The 25,155-nt window shown below is 41.1% G+C and overlaps 1 protein-coding gene across 1 annotated transcript; it reads left to right on the forward strand.

Annotated features, from left to right (window-relative positions):
* The first annotated feature begins 171 nt into the window (after positions 1–171).
* LOC135464981 (cell division cycle protein 27 homolog) lies at positions 172–24,720 on the forward strand. The gene is made up of 20 exons (XM_064742573.1): positions 172–286; positions 2,145–2,220; positions 3,281–3,428; positions 4,092–4,217; positions 5,185–5,282; positions 6,025–6,215; positions 7,047–7,243; positions 8,200–8,338; positions 9,084–9,178; positions 9,626–9,692; positions 11,184–11,382; positions 12,227–12,399; positions 12,751–12,903; positions 15,788–15,868; positions 16,539–16,666; positions 17,830–17,947; positions 18,469–18,597; positions 20,014–20,088; positions 20,530–20,686; positions 21,117–24,720. Exons 1-20 carry the CDS (start codon positions 263–265, stop codon positions 21,236–21,238), a joined length of 2,496 nt encoding a protein of 831 aa, XP_064598643.1. The 5' UTR covers positions 172–262; the 3' UTR covers positions 21,239–24,720.
* Positions 24,721–25,155: the final 435 nt, after the last annotated feature.

A 25,155-nucleotide genomic window follows, 5' to 3' on the forward strand; every position in this document is an offset into this window, starting at 1 on the left:
TGTCTTTTATGCAAGCTGTTGTCAATATACTTGTTAGGCTTTTTGTCTTTCTTTTTTTTTAAATGTCAGCGCTGTATGTCAACAGAGAGCACGTGCTTGTTCCGACCTGTCAGTTGAAAACGGTTAACAGGAAGAAGTCATGTGACATTGCAAACCCAAAGCGAGGCCGAACATTAATGGCGGACACTTGCGACAATGAAGGGAATTTGATGTTTGTACGTTTTTAACGAGTAACGTCAGTTAAAGACCACTGCTTACCACGATGTTGCTTCAGGAACCAGTGCAGGTACGAAGGAAGCAATCTAACCCACTAAATTGCATGTTTAAGCCCCGGTTTTGTTAATTCACTCGACTTTTCGTGTGGAGCTTTTAAAACGAAAACGACATTTTCGTTTTCTGCGATCGAGTCAGATCTGACTAAGAGAACTGTTGTGTTTGATACAGCCTGCGTCCTCAGTTTTAAAAATGCACACACCAAAATAGCCTGAATGAAATATTTGAAGTAAGTCCCTGAAATTACGAATAAAGAAAGAATAGAACGTTTTTTTTCTTCTCAGAAATGCCTCATGAAATCATATAAGCATAATTGGCCTCACCGGGATTTGAAGTGTCAAATTTCATGTTGGGTGGCTGACAACATACTTACAGTGTTCTTCAACGGTCTAGATAAGATTTTTGAAAATTCAGTATTAGATGAAGAGAAGGCATAATGGAGTTTGGCTGAGTATCGGCCATTGCCTGAACATGAGGTTTATTTATCTGATTGAGCGAATTGATATGCGAAACAGCTGTATTTTTGTCATTGAAACTTTTATAGGTGTCTATTCCTCTGTGTTGTAGTTGTAGTAGCTTGAATAGGAAACTATAAAGCAGGTCTGGTTCATACAAGGAATGACTTCTTATTGAATCATCTAGTACTGTTGTTAGGTGAATTGTAGTAGCCAAGTCGGACAGAGCTCTTCTTGTTACATACAGCCCTTAGCAGACGTCTGTGTGGTTCAGCCAGTCTCTACACTTAATCCCCAAGTCATCTTGGTTTGTAGGAATGTCAAATGCTGAATAGATAAAGCATCTTTTAAAGGTAATCCAGCCATGGGAATTTTGATGTGAATATGTGCAAACCAACAAAAATTCATAAGTCACATTACTCGTAACTTTTTTCGTAAAAGATCTTGTCAAGATTATACATGTAGCGCCACTAGGGGGACGTCATTTACGAGAAAAGATATGAAAAACTCATTTAGGAAGTGTTGTGAAAGCAGGCCCTGTCCTCTGGCAAAGTGCTAGCATTGAAAAGTCTAGTTGTAAGAATGCTTGAACTAAACGTGATAACCGATGTGTCATTCCATTGGCCACTGGGGAGACCAGTGGTGCCACTGCCACCACCCAGTCTGTCGTCTGTGGATCGTGTGGCGTGTGATATAGCCTCTTTAACTCACGCAACTTCCTCAACATTGGTATGTCACATGTAGCTTCTTAACTCACGCAACTTCCTGAACATTGGCTCTCAAATTGTGTCGCTTGGTGGCAAGTGAATCGGCCACCAGTGGCGGTCAGATCAGTGGATGGATGGAACGCACCTAAAATCTTCCTAGTAATGGTCACATTCTAGCAAGGTGAATGCTAACTCGTGTGTAAAAATACACCATTAATCCTGAAGAATGAAATCATTCTGTTCCCAACAAATTTCATGCTGCCATAATAAGGAGTAATGATTCATTTTGAAGACATACTAAACTGCTGAAACAATTGTGTATAAATTGTTTTAGTGACAATGTTGTCCTTGTTTGGTATTACATGCATTCTGGATATGTAGCACAGATGTGGTTCCAGTTTCACAAAGATGCCGTACATGTACATTGATCGCACATACATGACAATGGTACAGTAATGGTGATGTGCAAAATATTGTTTGACAAATGTACAAGATACGATAAAAAAAAGTTGTAAATCTTGGTGAAACTAGACCCTGTTCTAGTGTTAACTTGTCTCAGACTTCTGAAAGATAGTTATTTATTGGCTTTATCAGTTTGTTTTTCCACATTGTCAGGTGGTATGTTACTTCAGGTGTCAAAAGAAGTGGAAAAGCTGCTCCAGTAAAACGCAACTTTAATGTGTCCTTTTTTTTTTTCTTCTTCTTACAGGCAGCAATTTGGGATGCCCTAAATCACTACTCAATTCGGGATGCCACATTCCTGGCAGAAAGGCTGTATGCGGAAGGTGAATATCTAACATGCCTTACAGTTGACATGTCTTAACAGAGTTATACCGGGAATTACCAATTCTTGTAATGACTCTCATAAACAAAAACTACGGTAATCTGCTCGGATTCCCATAATTTTTAATAATAAAATTTTGTTAATGACCAGTTGTTGTCAAATTTCCAATTCCTCCTTTGAACAGGTGGACATCAGAGGTTCATTAAAGTTATGAATAGGGAATCCACGTAATAGACATTAAACTCTTCACTTGGAGCATAGGCTTTATGCTCTAGATATGGAATAGATTCTGTATGGTGGATACTCCTGACTAAGGAGAATCCACTAGAATCTATTCAGGTTCTGTAAAAAATTACACAGGTGTTTTTTGTTTTTTTTTGTTTGGAACATGGGATGATATTCTACTGGAAAATTGTTTCAACACCAAAAGTAATATTTTGTGATATTTATTGACCTCCAAAAATGCACTTTTGTGTAGAAAATTTTAAGTCATTAAGGTTGTATGAGGCTAGGGCAACACCATAAAGCTGGCTGCCGTCGTATAAGTGAAATATTCTTGAGTACGGCGAAAAACACCAATCAAATAAATCAAATAAATTTATTTATTTATTTCATTGGTGTTTTATGCCGTAATCAAGAATATTTCACTTATATGACGGTGGGCAGCTTTATTGTTGGAGGAAACCGAGCAGAGCTCGGGGGGGAAAACCCATGACCATACACACATTGCTGACAGACCTTCCCATGTGTGGCTGGAGAGGAAGCCAGCATGAGCTGGACTTGAACTCACAGCGACTGCATTGGTGAGAGGCTCCTGGGTCATTATGCTGTGCTAGCGCACTAACCAACTGAGCCACAGAGACCCCCAGTAAAATAATAATGACATGTAAATGGAGTTGCCCAAACCTGAAATGGCATTTTTATGTAAATTTTTATTTTGAAAACAATTTCTTTGCTGCTCAGCGTTTAAGGCATTAAATAATGAGGGGGGTGGGGGTTGGGGGGTAAAGGTACTGATAACCATGGTGTTAATGTACTAGGATTGTTTTTCTTTGTTTCAGTTAAAAATGACGACGCTATATTCCTGCTAGCAACCTGCTATTACCGTGCTGGGAAGTCAAAGAAAGCTTACAGCTTGTTGCAGACTCGTGGTTGCTCCACGCCGCAGTGTAAATATTTGCTGGCGCGATGCTGTGTTCAGATAGACAAGTAAGAATTCTGTCAACCTTCCATTACATGTTCTGTAAGTCTTCAACATTTTCAACGTATAAAGCACCTTTTTTAGTGGAATTGGTGCATACAATTATTGTAAAATAATGCACTAAAGATGTCACTAAAGATTCAAGCTTCATAAGGCTGTGCAAGTTATATGTCTAGCCCCTCTCAGATTCTCTGAGAATGTTTAAAAATATTGATTGCAGAGTTGGTTGAAAAGGTTGAAGATTTAGGGTGTACAACCCTGCATGCCAACACAGATGGAATAAAGAGATTAAAACTACTGTAACCAAATGCAGTTGAGATGAAAAATATAAAAAAAAAAAAAAAAAAAATGATGAGAGTTGAATTTTTGCTATTATTTTAGAATGGCCAAATAATTACCTTTTACAAAATATCAGTCTGTTTTGGATGTGTTGCCTTTCAACATGGGTGGTAATATTCTCAAAATTTGAAATGCTGGATGCTGTATAACATATTGAAAATTTATAATCATTTTAACACTATAAATTGTACATAGACTCTTGATATTGATATAGAATCCTAAATAGCGTCTGTTCAGCTGGCAGTAATCGTATCAAGTCATGAAATAAAGCAATGCCAATTTTGGATGCCTCATGGGTTGACTGATTTATGTTGTGTTTCCCTCTCTCACAGATTATCAGAGGCAGAGAATGTACTGGCAGGAAGTGTTTTGACAAAATGTAAAACTCATGATGAGATTATCTCAGAGTTCGGCAACTCGGCCTGCTATATTTTCTCACTCCTGGGGCATATTTACAGGTAAGTTTGTGTTAAGACATTGTGAGACCATTTTCTCTTCAGAATGGTTTCAATAGAACAGAAATATTGAATCCTATATCGCCTTAAGGCGTGATTTGTCAGTTACCATGGTACTCTACGCTGTGAAGCTTATCAGTGGAAATGAGTATTGTCAGACCATTAACTGGTTTTGGCAACTCAAGTTCTATATCTTCGCATTGTTAGGATTATTGTAGTTAGAAGACAGATATACTGTAAAGATATGGCAATAAAGCTAACTGGCATTTTATTGAAATATTCTGGAATACTGCAAATTCAATCCATCAGTTGTAGACTCTCTGGTTTTTGGTGGGAAGGTCTTCTGGCAACCTGTGGATGGTTGTGGTTTTCCCCAGGCTCTGCTCAGTTTCCTCCCACCATAATACTGCTCAGTTTCCTCCCACCATAATACTGCTCAGTTTCCTCCCACCATAATGCTGCTCACCATCATATGTGTAAAGTGTTCATGAGCATGACGTAGGACATCAATCAAATAAATATTTATACTGTACATGTAATTCTTCAACCTTTTCGCATGTTTACAGTGTGTTTATTCAAGCATATTATGAGAATATTATTCTGCATAGACTGATAAAATTATACTTTTTTGTGAAGTTGTGAAACTGGTCAATCCAACCAAGGTAGTTTTGTCTCTGAAAACAAATTATAAAGGTGTGTAAATCTCTCTGAAAGTTGCTCTTTCGTATGCAAAAATGTTTAGGAATTAGGGTCCGTGGTAAATGGCTTAACATTTGGCCCTTGACCAAGTTGCAAATTTGTGATTTTTGAAGTTTGTTTGGAAGCTGAGATAATATTCAACTGGAAAAAAATAAGTTTCAACACCAAATGTAATATTTTATGATATTTATTTGGCTCAAAATTTTTGGTCATTTACCTTAATGCAGGTGTAGAGTTACATACTTATTTGTACTGTGTGTTGTAACTTCAGCAAAACTGAAAGGACGGCTAAGGCATGTGAATGTTATCGGAAGAGCCTAAAGTTGAACCCTCTCCTATGGGCATCTTTTGAGCGACTCTGTCAGATGGGTAAGTTTACAGGTGTAATCCTGCGCAAATATTTGTGTTGTTCTCATGGGTCATTTGCATTAAATCATAGTTATATCAGATTTAGTTGGATGAAATTTTTGTACCACTTGTGAAGTGTGAAAGTATTCGCACGGTTTCAATGTCATTTTCATTCATTTCAAGATGCTCTCCTCTTGGCTCTGTCAGTTTTCCTCACACTTTCCTGCTGGCTGCCATTGTATGATTGTATCATTCTTTAGTATGGTATAAAATATAACTCAGATAAATGACCCCAGGTCCTCTTACAATTGTGGTTGCTGTGAGTTCAAGTCCAGCTCATGCATGCTTCCTCTTTGTCCGTACATGGGAAGGTCTCGCTGCAACCTGTGGATGGTTGGGAGTTTCCCCAGGCTTGGCCAGGTTTTCTCCCACTATAGTGTGGGCTGTTGTAGTATAAGTGAAATATTCTCGAGTACGGCGTAAAACACCAGTCAGATAAATAAATAAATAAAGCTATTCTACCAACCTTTTGTAAATAAGTATGATACAAGTTGTGACTGGGCGTGCAAGTTGAATACAAGAAAAGCACTGCATGCGATAAATTCAACTGTGATATGCAACCCATGTAATTTTGTGATGAGTACACCAGGCCTCCCAGGGACTGGTATTTTGACTGTACTGGTAAAGAATAACTGGTACTCAAAAAATTATGAGCAGAGAAAAACAGGCACACAGGTAAATGTATTGGCTGTTGTTGTTACAGGTGAGAAAGTGGATTCCACTCAGGTCTTTCAGCTGCCCGACCAGGGCCTGAGCCATGGGAACGTCCAGGGGTTGGTCAGTTCTGGTCAGGCTCCGCCCACCACACTACAGCGCCTCCCCCAAACCACCGGACTTCCCAGCCACAACACCAGCCTATCAGACGGCAGCTCTCCTGTCATCACAGAATGCAGAGTAAGCGAAGTTAATGAGGCCTTTTTTTTCTTGTTTTCAAGCAGGTGTGTTGTTATCATGTCCCATGGAAATACCAGGAGTGTGACCTAAATTCACTCTCCCCAGACTTTTGATTTTGTCAGGGGTTCTTTCACTTACACACCTAGATGTCGTTTCAGGATTGTTTTCTGTGTGACAGTGTGATGTTATGTCCCCAATTCACAGGCTGGCTTAATAATTTTGCATTAATTTTGCGTATGTGGTATGTACATAAAATAATAAAAAAAAAGATTTGGTTTCAAATGAATGGCAATAGAGAACTTTGACCAAAAATAATAATTCTTTTTGTTACATTTTCTCTGACAAATTAAGAAAAGCATAGAAGCAGTTATGTGTTATTGAGACTGTGTTGGTTCTTCGTTTCCGCATGATAAAAATTGAAAAAAATGCTGTGTATAGATTCATTTTGTTCCTTGCAGATTGACTTTGAAAACCAGCTTCCTCTGTGAATACATGTCAGTTTTGAATATTTTATAGTATGGGATATAATCCTGTAGGTGGCCGTGGTGGTTAGCATGCCAGCGCAGTGCAATGACCAAGGAGCCTCTCACCAAGGTGATTGCTGTGATTTGAAGTCCAGCTCATGCTGGTTTCCTCTGTCAGTTTCTTATGGCCTGCCAGCAATCTGCAGATGGTCTTGGGTTTTCCCTTGAGCTCTGTTCGGTTTCCTACTACCATAAAAATGGCCACCATCACATAAGTGACATATTCTTGAGTACGGCATAGAACACAAATCAAATAAATAAATAAACTAGTAAGTAAATATTTTATAACTTTTATATTGCGTTCCAGCCTCAGACCCCTGTCCCCCAGCACACAGACATAATTCTCCACCCCGGCACCCCGGATAACCCCCTCCCCTCTATGGGCAGTTACGTGGAGACCCCAGCGTCCCCTGAACCCTCGAATCTCCTGTCAGCTTCACTAACATCGCGGAGACGAAACCGTGTGGTGGAGAGAAATCTTTCCGGCATTCCTTTAACACCAAGGTAAGTAAAGTTCTTTGGGTTGGACAATTGTGAGGAAACCCTGGTATTCTCAGTCTGGCCTAGGCAGCCACGGGTCCTTATCCGTTATTGTTGTGATTAGTCCATATGAGCTGGTGACACCTAAGTTTCCATCTGTAAAGTGACCCTAACTCTTTAGTTTGAACATACCCAATGTATAGTCGCGAGCGGTAGATCCAGGATCAATCCTTGGTCGAGTCACACCTAAGACTTTAAAAGGGGAAGTTGTAACTTCCTTGCTTGGCGTTCAGCGTGAAGGGGATAGTGCAAAGACTGGTTGACCCGTATCAGTATAATGGCTTGGGCGGGGCGACCTACTTGCCTTCAGTAAGTCGTCTCAGTGAAGCAGCACTAGATAAAAGAGTGGTGGAAATCCGTCCTGCGACAAGGAGGTACATTACATACTCCCTAAGGATTCCTTCGTCGTCATATGACTGAAAAATTGTTGAACACTACCTTAAACCCCAAGCATTCACTCATTCACTCCAACGTATGGTCAGATATCTTCTGTATCACAGGTAGTTTCCCTGGGCTCTGCCCGGTTTCCTCCCACAATCAGGCTGGCTGACGTATAAGTGAGATATTCTTGAGGGTGGCGTAAAACACCAATCAAGTAAATAAATATCACCGGTTATTCGGTGAATTAGAGTGAAATAGGTCTCTCACTCTCTCTGCGTCTCACCAGTCAAGTTAATGCATGTATATCATTCCAAAGCATGGCAGGTTTAAAATAACAGAGGTATAAATGAACTACATTGTGTGTGTACATGTATACTTCTGAGACACCAAGCACAGATAAAAAAAAGGCAGTAATGGCTGACAGCAATGTGCATTATTTGTCAAATAAACAAAGATGATTACTGAATTTGTGATGTTCATACGATTTTATGATTTCTTGGTGACCCGCTTTACACAGAAAGATTTTGTTTCTTGTACAGTTTCGGAATTCTCCCATTGTCATCTGATACGCCCAGTCCTGGTGAAGGAAGCTTTACCAGCAACCTCCCATTCATCACCCCCTCCCCCACTGCCCTCACGGAGACACAACACCTCCCCCCACGGTTGCCCAGGAAGAAGGTAAGCCTATTTTGGACATCAGTCTCCCTACTCCACACTTTCTGTACTCCGTGCTAATGGATGGGGGTGTTGGGAATTACATGCGTCAGTGTGTCCATCTGTCCGTCCATCTGTCCGTCCATCCCACACTGAGTGTATAGTTTGTGTAGTGAACTCTGACGCTAGGCAAGGGAAGCTTGTACCACCCACTGATTTCAGAGTAGACACTTGCAAGATGTGAATGTCTCGTTCAGTAGTTTTTGTTTTTTTTTTATTTTTGGGCTTGATGGGATGAAGTTTCTGCAGTATTATATTAAAACATGTGTAATAAGTGATAGACTGAAAAGCTTTAAGCTAGAAGCCTGTGTCCTTGAATAACTGAATGTCTCATGGACACTTGAATTCACTATTTGGCTTACTCCAGTCACGTGAAAACAGAAATGACATTTTCCCCACTCAAGATCTGAGTAATTTTAGACCATTGACAAATTTCAATTAAGATCATTGTATTTATTTTTTTGATCTAATTCACCTTGAACAGTGGTGCTAGGGGGCAATTTGCTAATATTTAAGCATTAAAGTCTACTGTTGGTATAAACTTTAACTCAAATTGAGGAGGCCATATTTCGCCAGTTATGTGTGACCCTCTGACAGCTATCACACTGTTGTCGCTGCTTTGGTTTTACCCTCTGTGTTGTAAATCTTTAACTATAATGTATTCATTGAGATTAAATTGTTTCTTGTTTTTTCTGTTGTCGTTTTTCAGAGGACACAAAACCAAAACCAAAAACCTTTCAACTCTGACCTTGCCCTGGATATGACCAGCTTACTCAGGTCCAACTCCAGCAGCACGCAGACAGGGTAAGACTCTTTATCGCAGCTCTGGGAAAATTATCTAAACTCGTCATCACCAATTTCATTAATCTTTCTGTCCTCGGCTACTAGCAGAAGATCAAAGCCGCCTATTCTCTATGCTAGCCCTCAGTACCAATTGTTAATTGTTAAGGATGCCTGACAGTCTAGCGTTCAGATCCAGTACATTCCTTTCCATTTTTCTTTTTTCATGCTTGTTTTTTTTCATTATCTGGCTACCAGAAATGGTAAACGTCTAGTAGCGTGGACTCCAGCAATGCTGTTGGATAACAGCTTTAATGTTCATGTTTTTGTTTCTGAATTACTTTAAGTTTAGATTTTTTTGTTTCAGACTCGCATCTAGTGTATATCTTTTGTTTCAGACTCGCTTTAAGTTTACATTTTGTTTTGTTTCAGACTCTCCTTAAGTTTACATTTTTTTTTGTTTTGTTTCAGACTCACCTCAAACATAACCAATGTGAGGAGAAGTACTAGGTTGTTTACAAACTCTAATTCCGTGAAGGTGAGTTTTCCTCGACTGGTGTTACACGGCTATAGGCTATAAAAGGTTTACTCAGATCATTAACAGCCTGGAACAACAGGTTTTCTGTTTTTGAACTTTTTCACATGAATCTCGAGCAGACGGCGCTGTAGCATATGTTATGAATAAGATATGAAAACAAAGTGCTACACAGCCAAGATGTTGGTGTATTTGGTGTGGCAGACTTAGGTTTTTGAGACGGAAATATGTTTTTGTATTTATGCAAACATGGTTGCATTGTAAAAACTGAGACGGGACCTCTGTGGCCAAGGTTGTTGGCACACCAATGCTGTGCAATGACCTAGGATCCTTCCACCAATGCCGTCACTGTGAATGCAAGTCCAGCTCATGCTGGCTTGCTCTGCCGCCTTACTCAGGGGTTCGCACGGGTCCTTGAAAAAGTACTTGAATTTTATTTTGGTAATTCAAGGACTGGAAAGTGCTTGAATTTGATCATTTTTATATAGAGGTCCTTGAAAGTACTTGATTTTGTTTGTGTTATTCAGTTATTCATTGGTAATATCTGTGAATCAGCGGGCATGCCCCTAAAGTGGCCACCAGTGGTATATACGTGGCCACTACAGACTTTCCCTTTCTCTGCCAGATCGCCATTTTTTTGGTTTGGCAGTAAGAACTTACGCTATAGTCATTGAGAGTGATTTGGTGCATGAAAAAAAGCATTAGAGATGCCAGGCAGCTCTCGTTTTAGCGATGAATGGCTGCAGTTCGCAGATTTCAAGGACTAGCTTGTGCGCGACACCAACAGTGTCAATCGGGCACACTGCCGATTGTATCTCTGAAGTATAGATGTCTCCAGTATGGGCAAGTCCGCCCTAGATTACTTATAACCGACAGTGGCGCTGTTTACAAACATGTGCGTTGTGCGGAAATACTTTAAGTTGCGCTTTTTATTCTGGCGGACAGTGGAAATTTATAAGAATCAATGATTGGTTATCTGATGATCAGTGATGCCTGCACCGACTAAAGGTTATGGCAACCAATCGGTCGAATGCCACGGCATGGCTGTACCACGCTTTCGAAATGATCTAAAAAAGTATTCAAGCTGTGTCTGTTGTTGGGGTTTGTACGCGAAAGCAGAGATTGTGACTGTCGTTTGAGGTACTTGAAAATACTTGAAAAGTCCTTGAATTTTTTTGGCCGTCAGGTGTGCGAACCCTGCTTACTTGGGAAAGTCTGCAACAACCTGTTGATGGTCGTAGCCCAGTTTCCTCCTACCATAATGCTGGCTGCTCTTGTATAAGTGAAATAGTCTTGAGTACAGCGTAAAACACCAATCAGATAAATGATAAATGAAAGCTGAGGCTTTTAAAAATTCAGCCTTTATGAATATTTGTGAAAAGATTTTAAAAAAGGACTGAAGAAAGTTGTGTATATTCTATCCTTAAATGATGAAGTAGGCTTACAACATGAGTATGAGATTGATGTACTTTTCACATTTTTTCTTTCTCACAGGAAAACAATAAGAGTCAGGCAAAGACAAAATTCTCCAGCCCTAAAGCCCCAGGGCGTAAGTCGAAGACACGGCTCAGCAAATCCCAGCATGAACTGAACGAAATCAACAAAAGTGAGCAGTCTGTTGACGCCAAGAACGCAGCAAACTCCGATGTCGCAGCGGAAGTGCAGTTAGCACAACTACAGAGGCAGTCATTAGGTAATCTTGCTTAACTGATCCCAAAAGGTCTAGAGACTTTTAAAAAGCAAAGTCTTCAAAAATGATCATTATTCAAGTCACAATCAGTTTGGAAGGAACACGATTGTTACGTTTACATAGTGTTTTATCCATTGATGTCTGCACTTTTGACAGTCTTGTTTGCTGAAATTTTTCTATTTACTCAGTTCTGGACGATGGTTTAATTTGACTGTTTTCTGTTTGGAGTATATTCGCCCAACTGATTTGACAGAGCATTGCAGAGTTCGTTAGAGATAACTTCCCGGTGCTCTGTCTATTTTCTGCCCACTGTAGTGTTGCTGTCGTCATATAAGTGGAATAATCTTGAGTATGGCGTAAATCCACAATCATAAATCCACAATCATAAATCCACAATCATAAATCCACAATCATAAATCCACGATCATAAATCCACGGTTATATGCAGGTTGGCGTCATGAACATCTAACATTTTCTTGACAGAGGCCTAAGATGAAGTTTGCTGTAGACCGCTAACCTTCCACCAACATGTATGTGTGAGGGAAAATTTTTGGATTATGGCTCTTTTATTAGTCATCTTAGGTTAATAATGAAAAACGTACATGGGAAGGTCTGTCAGCAATGTCTGCGGAGTTTTCCCCTAGGCTCTGTCGGGTTTCCACCCACCATAATGCTGGCCGCTGCCATATAAGTGAGATATTGTTGAGTACGGCGGTAAAACACCGATGAAATAAATAAATTAACAAAAAATGATTAATAATCAATAAAAACCCCTCCCACCCCCAACCTAAAAAAAAAACAAAAACAAAAAAACATGATTAAATGTTGATGTCTTGATCTCTTGCAGTGGGTATCCTCAGTTTACTACAATCTATAGGGAAGGCTTTCCAGGCTCAGTGTCAATACGAGTGTCAGAAAGCTATAGATCTGTACTCAGACTTACCCCCTCAGCAGTATAACACAGCCTGGGTGTTGAGTCAGATAGGACGGGAGTACACAGAGCTTAACCAGTACCAGAGGGTAAGTTAGTCCCCAGGGTTCAATCTCTTTACAATGGCCCCTTTGCTCTCCCCCTGCACCTCCCCCACCTCAGTAGTATGACACAGCCTGGGTGTTGAGTCGGATAGGACGGGAGTACACAGGGCTTAACCAGTACCAGAGGGGAAGTTATCCCTCTATCGTTTAATTGGTGTACTTTGGCCACCATTGTATAAATGAAATACTCTTTGAGTACGGTGTAAAAGTACTAATCATTTAAATAAAAGAAAAAGTATTCACTTAATTTAGTGATGCAAGTGAATATGTACTTGTATAGTTCAGCCAGTCCACCGCTCGTTGCATTCACTTTTCATTTATAAATATTTTTTCCAGGCAGAAAAAGTGTTTTCCGAAGTCCGTCAGCTAGAACCTCATCATCTAGAAGGAATGGAGATGTACAGTACAACTTTATGGCATTTACACAGGGAGGTGCAGTTGTCTGCCCTTGCTCAGGACCTGACAGAGCTGGACAAGAATTCACCTGAGGTTTGCCAGATATGTCCCTAGGCTTTTATGCCATTGTCTTAGGGGAATGTCCATTAATTTGTCTTTCTAATGTGACTGTCACATGGTGGATGGGTGCCATGTGAGTGTCACGTGGTGGATGGGTGCCATATGACTGTCACATGGTGGATAAGTGCAATGTGATCATGATGGGTGGGTGCCATGTGAGTGTCACATGGTGGATGGGTGCCATGTGACTGTTACATGGTGGATGGGTGCCATGTAAGTGTAACACATTGGATAACTGCCCTGTGAGTGTCACATGGTGGATGGGTGCCATGTGATCATGATGCATGGGTGCCATGTTAGTGTCACATGGTGGATGGGTGCCATGTGAGTGTCACGTGGTGGATGGGCGCCATATGACTGTCACATGGTGGATGGGTGCAATGTGATCATGGTGGATGGGTGCCATGTGAGTGCCACACGGTGGATGGGTGCCATGTGAGTGTCACACGGTGGATGGGTGCCATATGACTGTCACATGGTGGATGGGTGCAATGTGACTGTCACATGGTGGATGGGTGCCATATGAGTGTCACATGGTGGATGGGTGCCATGTGACCATGGCGGATGGGTACCATGTGAGTGTCACATGGTGGATGGGTGCCATGTGAGTGTCACATGGTGGATGGGTGCCATGTGAGTGTCACAGATTGGTTGGGTGCCATGTGACCATGGTGGATGGGTGCCATATGACTGTGACATGGTGGATGGGTGCCATGTGAGTGTCACATGGTGGTTGGGTGCTATGTGACCATGGCGGATAGGTCCATGTGACCATGATGGATGGGTGCCATGTGAGTGTCACATGGTGGTTGGGCGCCATGTGGGCGTCACATGGTTGATGGGTGCCATGTGAGTGTCACATGGTGGATGGGCGCCATGTGAGTGTCACATGGTGGTTGGATGCCATGTGAGTGTCACATGGTGGATGGGTGCCATGTGAGTGTCACATGGTGGATGGGTGCCATGTGAGTGTCACATAGTGGATGGGTGCCATGTGAGTGTCATATGGTGGATGGGTGCCATGTGAGTGTCACATGGTGGATGGGTGCCATGTGACCATGATGGATGGGTGCCATGTGAGTGTCACATGGTGGATGGGTGCCATGTGAGTGTCACATGGTGGATGGGCGCCATGTGAGTGTCACATGGTGGATGGGTGCCATGTGACCATGATGGATGGGTGTCATGTGAGTGTCACATGGTGGATGGGTGCCATGTGAGTGTCACATAGTGGATGGGTGCCATGTGAGTGTCACATGGTGGATGGGTGCCATGTGAGTGTCACACGGTGGATGGGCGCCATGTCAGTAACTCTCACTAATGTGATCAGTGTCAGTTCATGACTCTGCAGGGGTTCCTCCAATCATTATACTGGTCCCTGTCATATAAGCGAAATATTCTTGAGTAAGATGTAAAACACCAATCAGCTAAATAATCAGCCCTTTTGAAACTTTCATTTGGCTTATGTCGAATGGGTACATGCTAACGGGGCAAACACTCAGTACTGAGGGCTGTCGAGATGCTGAAGGTGGACACACATGGTACTGAATCCCGTTTTGATGCTAACTGTGGACGCACTCAGTACTGAGTCCTGTTGTGATGCTAATGGCGGACACACTCGGTACTGGGTCCTGTTGTGATGCTAACGGTGCACACACTCGGTACTGAGCGCTGTTGTGATGCTAACGGTGCACACACTCGGTACTGGGTCCTGTTGTGATGCTAACGGTGCACACACTCGGTACTGAGCGCTGTTGTGATGCTAACGGTGCACACACTCAGTACTGAGTCCTGTTGTGATGCTAACTGCGGACACACTCGGTACTGAGCGCTGTTGTGATGCTAACGGCGGACACACTCGGTACTGGGTCCTGTTGTGATGCTAACGGTGCACACACTCGGTACTGAGCGCTGTTGTGATGCTAACGGTGCACACACTCGGTACTGGGTCCTGTTGTGATGCTAACGGTGCACACACTCGGTACTGAGCGCTGTTGTGATGCTAACGGTGCACACACTCTGTACTGGGTCCTGTTGTGATGCTAACGGTGCACTCAGTCGGTACTGAGTCCTGTTGTGATGCTAACAGTGCACACACTCGGTACTGGGTCCTGTTGTGATGCTAACGGTGCACACACTCGGTACTGGGTCCTGTTGTGATGCTAACAGCGGACACACTCGGTACTGGGTCCTGTTGTGATGCTAACGGCAGACACACTCGGTACTGGGTCCTGTTGTGATGCTAACTACGGACACACTCGGTACTGAGCGCTGTTGTGATGCTAACGGTGCACACACTCGGTACTGAGTGCTGTTGTGATGCTAACGGTGCACACACTCGGTACTGAGTGCTGTTGTGATGCTAACGGTGCACACACTCGGTACTGAGCGCTGTTGTGATGCTAACGGTGCACACACTCGGTACTGAGTGCTGTTGTGATGCTAACGGTGCACACACTCGGTACTGAGCGCTGTCATGATGCTAACGGTGCACACACTCGGTATGGAGTCCTGTTGTGATACTAACTGTGCACATACTCGGTACTGAGTGCTGTGAACTGTCATTATCCACCACTCTTCTTTCGCACTGCCATATAGCCTAGATTATTGCCCTAAAATGTGAAAATCTGGTGGAAATTAAAGTTACAATTGATAATGAATGATTAAGCTGTTTGTTGAATTTAACATGTTGCTTAATACTGACAGAAAACAATATAAAATTGCTTGGTGTGTTTGTATTTTTGTTGAGTGTATGTGTACCATTTCGTATGTACATGCTCTTGTACGTGAGCAAAGCAAGAGAGATTGATTGTGAAAATAAAGGTGTGATTACACAAATGTTTACTGTTGTTGACAGGCCTGGTGCGCGGCGGGGAACTGTTTCAGTCTGCAGAAGGAACATGACACAGCCATCAAGTTTTTCCAGAGAGCTATTCAGGTAAACAAGAGTTTGTAGCAAATTTTAATTTTGTTGATAATGGCCTTTGACAAGGTTAGTCCATCAGCCTGTGATCAATCAATCAATCTGGGACCACTTTTATTAAACTTTGTGATACAAATTTCTTGTAATTTTTTTTTTTTTTCATTAATGATGTCGGGATTATCATGTTATAAGGTCATGTGATTTACCAGAAATGTTATGAAAAAGTGACTTTAGAAGTTTGTAAGAGTTGGTCTAGGGCTTCGACTTTTATGTTTTTTTGAATGTTTTGTTTTGATTCTCTGTATCGAGGTTAAACACAAACAAGTGCTTTGGCTGAGTCCAGACGATGTGAATCAAAACCTACGTATGAAGTTCCCTTTTTCCACCCACCATATCACTGGTCACTATCATATAAGTGAAAGGTTGTTGAGTACGGCATATAACACCAATCAAGTAAATAAATTGTGTGTGAAATTTGTTACAGTTCGAGGTGGGTGGAGAACGCTGGTGGGTTTTAAGAGAAAAGGTGTACCTGATGTGAACTATTCAGGCCTCTCTGTGGCTAATACTAAAGTATACATTCCAGACACAGACGCCCAACTTTAGCGCTGTTTTAAAACACGAGCCAGCCAACCAATCAACGAATCAATCAGTCATTTCTGATTTTTCTTTTGGACCCTTGCAGGTGGCTCCAGACTTCGCTTATTCCTATACCCTTCTTGGTCACGAGTATGTATTAACTGAAGAGCTTGACAAGGCCCTGTCCTGCTTTAGAAATGCTATCCGTGTTGATCCCAGGCATTACAATGCGCGGTGAGTATTGGCTCATTTCGGATTTGCTGTTTATCGACTTCAGGGCGGTCCGGCAGACAGCCTTTCGAAGTCCTGGCTAGTGGAAGCTCCCAAAACTGGGTTGTCGTTGACAAAATCTGAAAATATTCCAACTTTCAACCACATCTACTATTAGTCCATTTAAATTCTTACTTTAGGATTTAAAGGGATACAAAGTCCACGCTGATCTGCTGACAGTGGAGGAAGGGTTTCTTGGGTTAAACCGTACGGGTTTGGTCATACATGAATAAATCTGCAATACCTAAAATTCACCTCAGGCTAGGTGTAGCCTGGACGTGACTATCTGTCACACCAGCCAATCAGAAACGATTCGGTATCCCTATAAACGCCTCAGTCTCTCTGTTATTTATAATTTGAAAGCTCTAACCTAAGAGATTCTTGTTTACAGATTGGTTCTAACTGATCTTAACAATAAAAAAAACAAAAATGAAGTTTGCTCGATGATTTTTACAGTGACAACAGTTAAGTTTAAATTTAGAATACACTTTTGTACACAAGAAATTCCAAATTAAGCCCAGTATGTATTTTAAGGGTATGCCCTTTTTTGGAATGTTAATCAGGTTTCCCCCAACTGATGTGTTTTATGTTTCTTCTGTAAAAGAGATTGTAAAAGAGGAAGTTGTAACTTCCTCGCTTGGCGTTCAGCATGAAGAGGATAGTGCAATGACTGGTTGACCCATATCAATATAATGGCTCGGGCGGGGTGGCTTACTTACCTTTGGTAAGGCGCCTTAGTGAAGCAGCAGTAGATAAGAGAGCAGTGGAAATCCGTCCTGCAACAAGCAGGCACATTACATGCACTCTAAGGATCTTCGTCGTCATATGACTGAAAAATCGTACGACGTTAAACCCCATGCACTCATTCACTCACTGAATCAAAAAAAGAATCTCCTCTAAAAAAGTGCTTTAGAGGTTGAAAAGGCCAGAGATTTATAGTAATTTATTGTTTTGGAATGAGTTATGAGTAACTGGTGTATTTTAAGCTTTCTTTGTAGTACATATACCCATCATGACCAGACTCTCTGCTGACATCAAGTAATGCATGACAATCTGAGGTTTTGAGGGACTACAGCAGCCATAATTGGCTTTAGAAATCATTATGAATTGTGTTTTTTTTTTTCTAGGTATGGGGTAGGCCTGATCTATTACAAACAAGAGAAGTTTAACCTTGCCGAGGTTCACTTTAGAAAAGCCCTGTCCATTTACCCAGAGAGCTCTGTGCTGGTCTGCCATATAGGGGTGGTAAGTTCACAATTCATGTTCTTACATTTTATAAATGTAATCTTCTTGTTACATGCTATAATGTAATCATGTTATTGCATTTTATAAATGTAACCTTATCACATGTTATAATGTAATTTTTTTATTACATGTTATAATGTGATTTTGAAATTACAAGTTGTAATGTGATCTGGTTATTACATCTGATCTTGTTATTACAAGTTGTAATGTGAGCTTGTTGTTACCAGTTTATATAATGCGATCTTGTTATTACATGTTATAATGTGATCTGGTCAGTACCTGTTATAATGTGAGCTTGTTATTACATGTTATAGTGCAGTCTTGTTATTACATGTTATAATGTTAGCTTATTATTACATGCTATAATGTGATCTTGTTATTTCATGTTATAATGTGATCTTGTTATTACATGCCATAGTGTGATCATGTTATTACATGTTATAGTGTGATCATGTTATTACCTGTTATAATGTGAGCTTGTTATTACCTGTTTATAATGTAATTGTGTGTTTTGCCCTCAGGTGCAGCATGCTCTTCAGAAGACGGAGAGCGCTCTCAAGACCCTCAACAGAGCCATGGCCATAGACCCCCACAATCCTCTCTGTAAATTCCACAGGGCTTCTATTCTGTTTGCCAACGACAGGCACAAGGTAAGTGTCATTGTCTTCTTGTATTTTTGTTTGGAACTCGCCATGGCCGAGTCATTATAGTGTTTCAGTGGCCGAACTTGTAAAGCTCCTTTCCACCCTTTGAACAGATAGGTTCAAAGCTATGAAAGTCTATGTTCTTTCCTTTATTATGCCACAATTATTGGTATACATGCACTTATATAACACCTAGGTGTATGTAGTGCACAAGTATTGCAAACGTCATGAAACTCCGTGTTCTTTTGCGATCTGGACCCTCTTGTGTAGCCTGTCTTCGTGTATCCAGTGGCTAGGATACATGAGATTGCGGTTCTAGCCCAGTTTTGGTCAAGACGATGCTCCTATTTACGTGTGGTCTTAACATTCGCTGGATGACATTTCTCTGCAAACAGTATGATGTGCTTGTCTGAACGTTTGCACGCAAGAAAGTTCGAAAGGTCGATGGTTTACCCTGTGCACTTCAGTTTTCTCCTCACTTAAAACAGATCACCATTGTGCGAATGAAAAGTTTTTGAGTTCGGCGTTAATTAACAATCAGATAAATTTATTTTGTATTTTGCCATCAGTGGAGTAGTTGTACAAGCCTGGAAATAGTATTTAACTTCGTGCAGGACATGACTGGTAAATTTTCCAGCAACCCACTTGATGAAAGAGTTTGTTAACATGGCATTTTTCTGCTGTGCTAAGGAGTTGGCCTCTATTAAAATACTGTCTTATGCAGCACATTGGACTGCTTCGGTGGCCTAATGGCTTCGAGCGTCTGCCTCGAAGTCGAGACGTCAGGATCAAACTAGGGTTAGGTCATACTAAAAACGTCAAAAATTGTTGCTGCAAGGAGCAAGGAAATGGAACTAGTTGGCCCAGTGTCAGCATAATGTGACTGAGTGGGGTGTCATATCTGGTGTGTTCCAATATGATACTTCAGTGGCGGCAGCACTTTGGCAGCATGGACTCGCCCTGCCACAAGGAGAGACAGTATATGTACACACACAAAAATGGTACTTGTTGCTGCCTCACTTGGCACTCAGCACTGACAGGCTAGAGCAACAGGACTGGTTGGCCCAGTGTCAGTATAATGTGACTTGCTCCCATGTGTGGTAACTTTGGCGTGATGCTTCAGTGGCGGCACCATTTTGGTGGTGACTCACTCACCCTGGCGCAAGAAGGCACAGTGTGTGTACGCACCGCTAATGACTCCTCCTTGTCACATGACTGAAAAATTGTTGAGTACAACGTTAAACCCCAATCGTACCTACATATGCACATTGGCGTTCAGGTGGCTGACCTGTATGACCTGCTGATGGGCGTGGCTTTTCTCAGCCTGATTTCCTCCCACCCACAATGCTGGCCACAGGCATATGTAATATTCTCGAGCACTGTGTAAAACATCAGTAAATTAAATAAATGTTGTTGTTTCAGGAGGCATTGTCCGAATTAGAAGAGTTGAAGGAAATAGTCCCTAAAGAATCCCTTGTGTATTTTCTTATAGGAAAGGTCAGTAATTATACATTCTGTTATCAAGGATGAGAATTTGCAGCTGATCAGCTGATTTTGTGGGAAATCAGGATTTTCAAAGTATCTAATCTTTGACCTACATGTACTAATGGTTTTGACTTAAGGGTAGTCAGGTAGTAGAAGAAAGATCAACTGATTTTGATCGAAAAGATTCTCTTCCCAGTATTTTGAAAAATACCAAACAGATGTACAGGGTAGGTATTGATTTAGTACAGAAAGGACGAATAGCTTTCGGAAGGACTCCTTGTCTTTTTTTTTTTTTTGCCTACTTTTGGAGAGTCTGGTATCAAACCTGGATTAGGCCTTGTATTCTGAGGTAAAGTTAGTTTGTAAAAGTGAGTGATGGAATGGTGCTTTGATCATGTCTGAACCATCAGTCAGTCATTTAAAATCAATCAATCAGTTTGTTTATTTTGGCAGGTACACAAGAAGTTAGGCAACACCCACCTGGCCATGATGAACTTTTCTTGGGCGATGGATCTTGACCCCAAGGGAGCTAACAACCAAATCAAGGAGGCGATAGACAAACGTTATGTTACGGAGGATGAAGATTCTATGTCCAGGCTTAATGACTCCGGTAACAAAAGCTTTTGTATTGTTTTGTTGTTGCTGTTTTATTTTATTTCATTTTTTTTTTTTTGTAACTAAAAGCGGAGTAATTCAAGACAAATTGTTGTAAAATTTGCTGTACTCTATTTATTGTTCATATTTTGACAACATATCAGGATTTTCTGTAGGTGAACAAGTTTAAACAATTTAGCTGTAGGCCTGCAGGATTTGTATACAGGGTGGTGTCTTACATGTTGAATGACAGCCTGTTTTCTTGTTGTTTGACGTGAAACAAGATGTTCCTTTATCACCAGTCATGGTGTCAGGATATGGAAAATTGAAGATGTAATAATAAAAATCATGTCTAAAGGAATTATTACTTTAATCAGTGAAGGAAATCTGATATTTCAGCTTTTTGTGAATGTTGAATTTCAGAGTCTGTTGTTGTTGTTTTGCAGACATAGAGGAAGAGAACACAGCCTTGGCAGAAGCACAGGCACAGCTGGGTTTACAATTCCCCTCGTTTGTCGTTCAGGAGGATGTTCAGTTACAGGCCATGGAGAGTGACGAAAGCCTGTGATATACAAGTACACTTAGCCACCATTTTTCTTAGCTCTTCTTGTCATGGGGATGTTTCAGAATGGCTGTACATGTGGGGCTTCAAGAAAAGTAAGCTGGGAATCGGTACAGGTGACATAATCTCTTTGATTTATATGGAATAGATCGTGTGCAATAACGATTTCAGTTACGTCCCTTGACCTGGAGGAGAGAGAGAAACTGGGTTTGCTCCCTTGGTCACAACGAAAAGGGGAAACTGAGTACACTCCCTTGGTCATAAAAATGAGGGAAACTGGGTTCACTCCCTTGGCCATAAAGTAGGAGTGAAACTGAGTTTGCGTCCCTGACTGTAACTATAGAACAAAGGTCTGTTGTTTTCCAGGAAACTTTTCTGAGAAATTTGGAAGTTTTTGAAGTTGAAGGGAATTTATGTTTAATATATGACCATATTAGGAAATTGGGTATTTGACAATAACATGTGCAAGTGAGTGTGAGCAACTGCCTACATTTACTGGCCAGTTATTTGTAATGTCAGAGCTAGAAATGAGAGCCTTGTCTGACCTTAAGAAGTATTTATTTGTGATTAGGAAAAGTGCTTGTTGGATGATGTCCTCTGATTTATGCCTAAGTTATTTTGTGTTCATGTTGTGGAGTTGGTGTTAGAAGCACATGTCATCGTCTGCCAGCATGTGTCATCCTCTGTCAGCATGTGTCAGCCTCTGCCAGCACATGTCAGCCTCTGTCACTCGTGTACAGTTGGTATTAGAAGCACATGTCATCCTCTGCCAGCACATGTCATCCTCTGCCAGCACGTGTCAGCCTCTGCCAGCATATATCATCCTCTGTCAGCACATGTCATCCTCTGTCAGCACATGTCATCCTCTGTCAGCACGTGTCAGCCTCTGTCACTCGTATACAGTTGGTATTAGAAGCACATGTCATCCTCTGCCAGCACGTCATCCTCTGTCAGCACGTGTCAGCCTCTGTCACTCGTGTACAGTTGGTATTAGAAGCATGTGTCAGCCTCTGCCAGCACATGTCAGCCTCTGTCAGCACATGTCATCCTCTGCCAGCACATGTCATCCTCAGTCACTCATGTGCAGTTGGTATTAGAAACACGTGTCAGTCTCTGTCAGCACATCAACCTCTGTCACTTCTGTATTGTCTTGAGTAAGGCAACACCAATTATTTTCGTTTTACGGGTGAGCCTTAAAAATTAAAAAGTGAAATCAAATTAACACTGAAAATCCATCTCTTCGTTTTGTCTGATCTCCTTGATTTTATGTTTTCCCTGTTTTTCTTTGCTTCCCTAAGTCTGTTTTTTTCATTGCAAAATTGCCAGAATAACCCACATATGTGACAAATTTGATGGTTTTCAAGTTTTTACTCTCTAAGAATTATTCTGCCAGTAAAACAGCAACTAAAATTTGTGTGGCCTAATTAAACAAATCAGGTAAAAGCTGTCATGTCATCAGGTTATTGTGATTCGGAGATTGATCGTCTATTTCAAAAGTTCTGTGCAGTCAGGGTATTTCTAAATTTGTGTAAAGCATTGAGTGTTTTGAGACATAGCACCAAATGAACATGAGATTTCTGAGGACTTGATGTTATAAAACTGGAGTTAAGCCCCCCTTATAGTTTCCCTGACCTGTAGGTGGAGTCTAACAGTACAGGCATGACATGGTACCTGCAGTGTGTGTTCTCATCAGGTGTTTAACATTTTGACATATAAATATGATATGTGTTAATAAGAAAGAGAAGAATGTGTGGGTATAGTTTGTCCTAGTTAGATAACCCACATTTTGCAGGACAGCTCCCCGAGAACAATGTAAATCTGCCACTGCTAAATTAGAACTTGAACTTGTATAGTCTTGTGGTGGTCTGACAGATCTGTATAGTCTAGAACATGGCCCTAGTTACCTCCCCTGTTTCAACATAAAAAAAAATGTATGGGCTTCTGTATCTAGTTCCTGGCTACCTCCTTTGTTCCAACACAAAAAAATGTATGGGCACACTACCCTGTCCATAGCTACCTCCCCTGTTCCTACTGGATGCATGTGTGAAGGTCCGTAGCTTGTTCCTAGTTACTTCCCCTGTTTCAATATGTTACAGGTGTGGGATTCTGTACCCGGTCCCTAAATATCTCCCCTGTTCCACATGGTACATGTATAGGGTCTGTCTGGTACCCTTCCCGCGCCATTGCTTTACTGCTACTGCTTGGATGAACCTAAATTTCACATTCTGAACTTTCAAGGGTTCAAAATTGCTTCAAATGACAATGCATATGTTAGGAGCATGTACCTTGCTTTTGCAGTTAAGACAACATGTAACAAGAAAAAATATAAATACACAGTAAAGAACCTAAAATTTCCCCCATGACTAAGCTTGATCCTAGAAAGGTATTTTTAGGTTTGTTTGGAAGGTAGGAAACATGTAAATTTCATAACTGAAAATCATAACTCGTGACATTTATTTGCCTCTTTTGGGCAAAATTTTAGGCCCTTTACTCTAATTCTTCAACTTTCTCAGATATGAAAGAACGACTATCAGTGCAATTTCAGTGCACGTTTTAATTTAATTTTGGAGACAAAACTACATTGGTTGGATTGGCCAGTTTCAGGGCTTCACAGAATGTATAATTTTATCAATCATCACAGAAAAATGCCTTCAGAATGTGCTTAAATAAACACCTTGTAAACATGTGAAGAGGTTGAAGAATTACAGTACTGTATTTTTGTTATTAAGAATGGTACTGCATTTCAAGAGAATACGCCAGTGATTGTATCATTTAGGAAAGAACTTTCACATTAAATAGCTTGATCACTGATTATTTCATTTCCGTTGAAAAGTATTATTTGCATTCAGTATGAGCTGTTATAATTTAGTCATTTGGCACGATTGCTTTATCTCCTGACAGGGTTCGTACATGGCCTTCAAATCCCTGAAAAGCCTGGAATTCATATTCGCATGTGAAAGATTTGATTGTGAAGACAAAATTACATTGGCAGAATTTACCAGATTCTAGGCATCTTTTTTGAACAACTAGGCTCAGGGGCCGGTTTCATGAAGCATACTTAGTGCTAAGTAGCCCTTGGCTAAGTGCACTTTATATCTGTACAACATGTGTTGTCATGGTAGTATAGGGCAAACAGATAAGTGAGCTTCATGAAACTATTCATATAACATGGTGAGCCAAGGGAATAATGTAGTGGGCCACTTTTCACATGTACATTGTGAGCTGAAGTTTACAGTATGGTGAGCCTCACAATGTCATAAACCTCAGTCACCATACGGTAAACTTCAGCTCACAATGTCATACACCTGGCTCAACCTACTGTAAACTTCAGCTCACAATGTCATAACTTTGGGTCAGTATACTGTAAACTTCAGCTCACAATGCCATAACCCTGACTCACCCTACTGTAAACTTCAGCTCACAATGTCATAACTTTGGCTCAGTATACTGTAAACTTCAGCTCACAATGTCATAACCCTGACTCACCATAACCCTGTGTGACATTGTGAGCTGAAGTTTACAGTATGGTGAGTCAGGGTTATGACATTGTGAGCTGGAGTTCACAGTGTGGTGAGTGAGGATTTTGACATTATGAGCTGAAGTTTACGGTGTGGTGAGTCAGGTTTATGACATTGTGAGCTGGAGTTTACAGTAGGGTGAGCCAGGGGTATGACATTGTAAAGGTTACAGTATGGTGAGTCAGGGTTATGACATTGTGAGCTGAAGTTTACATTGTGGTGAGTCAGGTTTATGACATTCGGAACTAATGTTATAATATTATAGTGTTACAGTAGCCACAGTTAAACAATGGTTAAGATTGTGAACGAGTTTGTGACCTGGTTAAACTGTCATAGCTAGCTGTCTTGAAGTGCATCAGGACGGTAATGAATCGTGTAAAAATTTTTTTTTTTTTTTCGTGATTT

The sequence above is a fragment of the Liolophura sinensis genome, chromosome 4 (genome assembly GCF_032854445.1).
Source record: "Liolophura sinensis isolate JHLJ2023 chromosome 4, CUHK_Ljap_v2, whole genome shotgun sequence".
NCBI classification, from domain to species: Eukaryota; Metazoa; Mollusca; class Polyplacophora; order Chitonida; family Chitonidae; genus Liolophura; species Liolophura sinensis.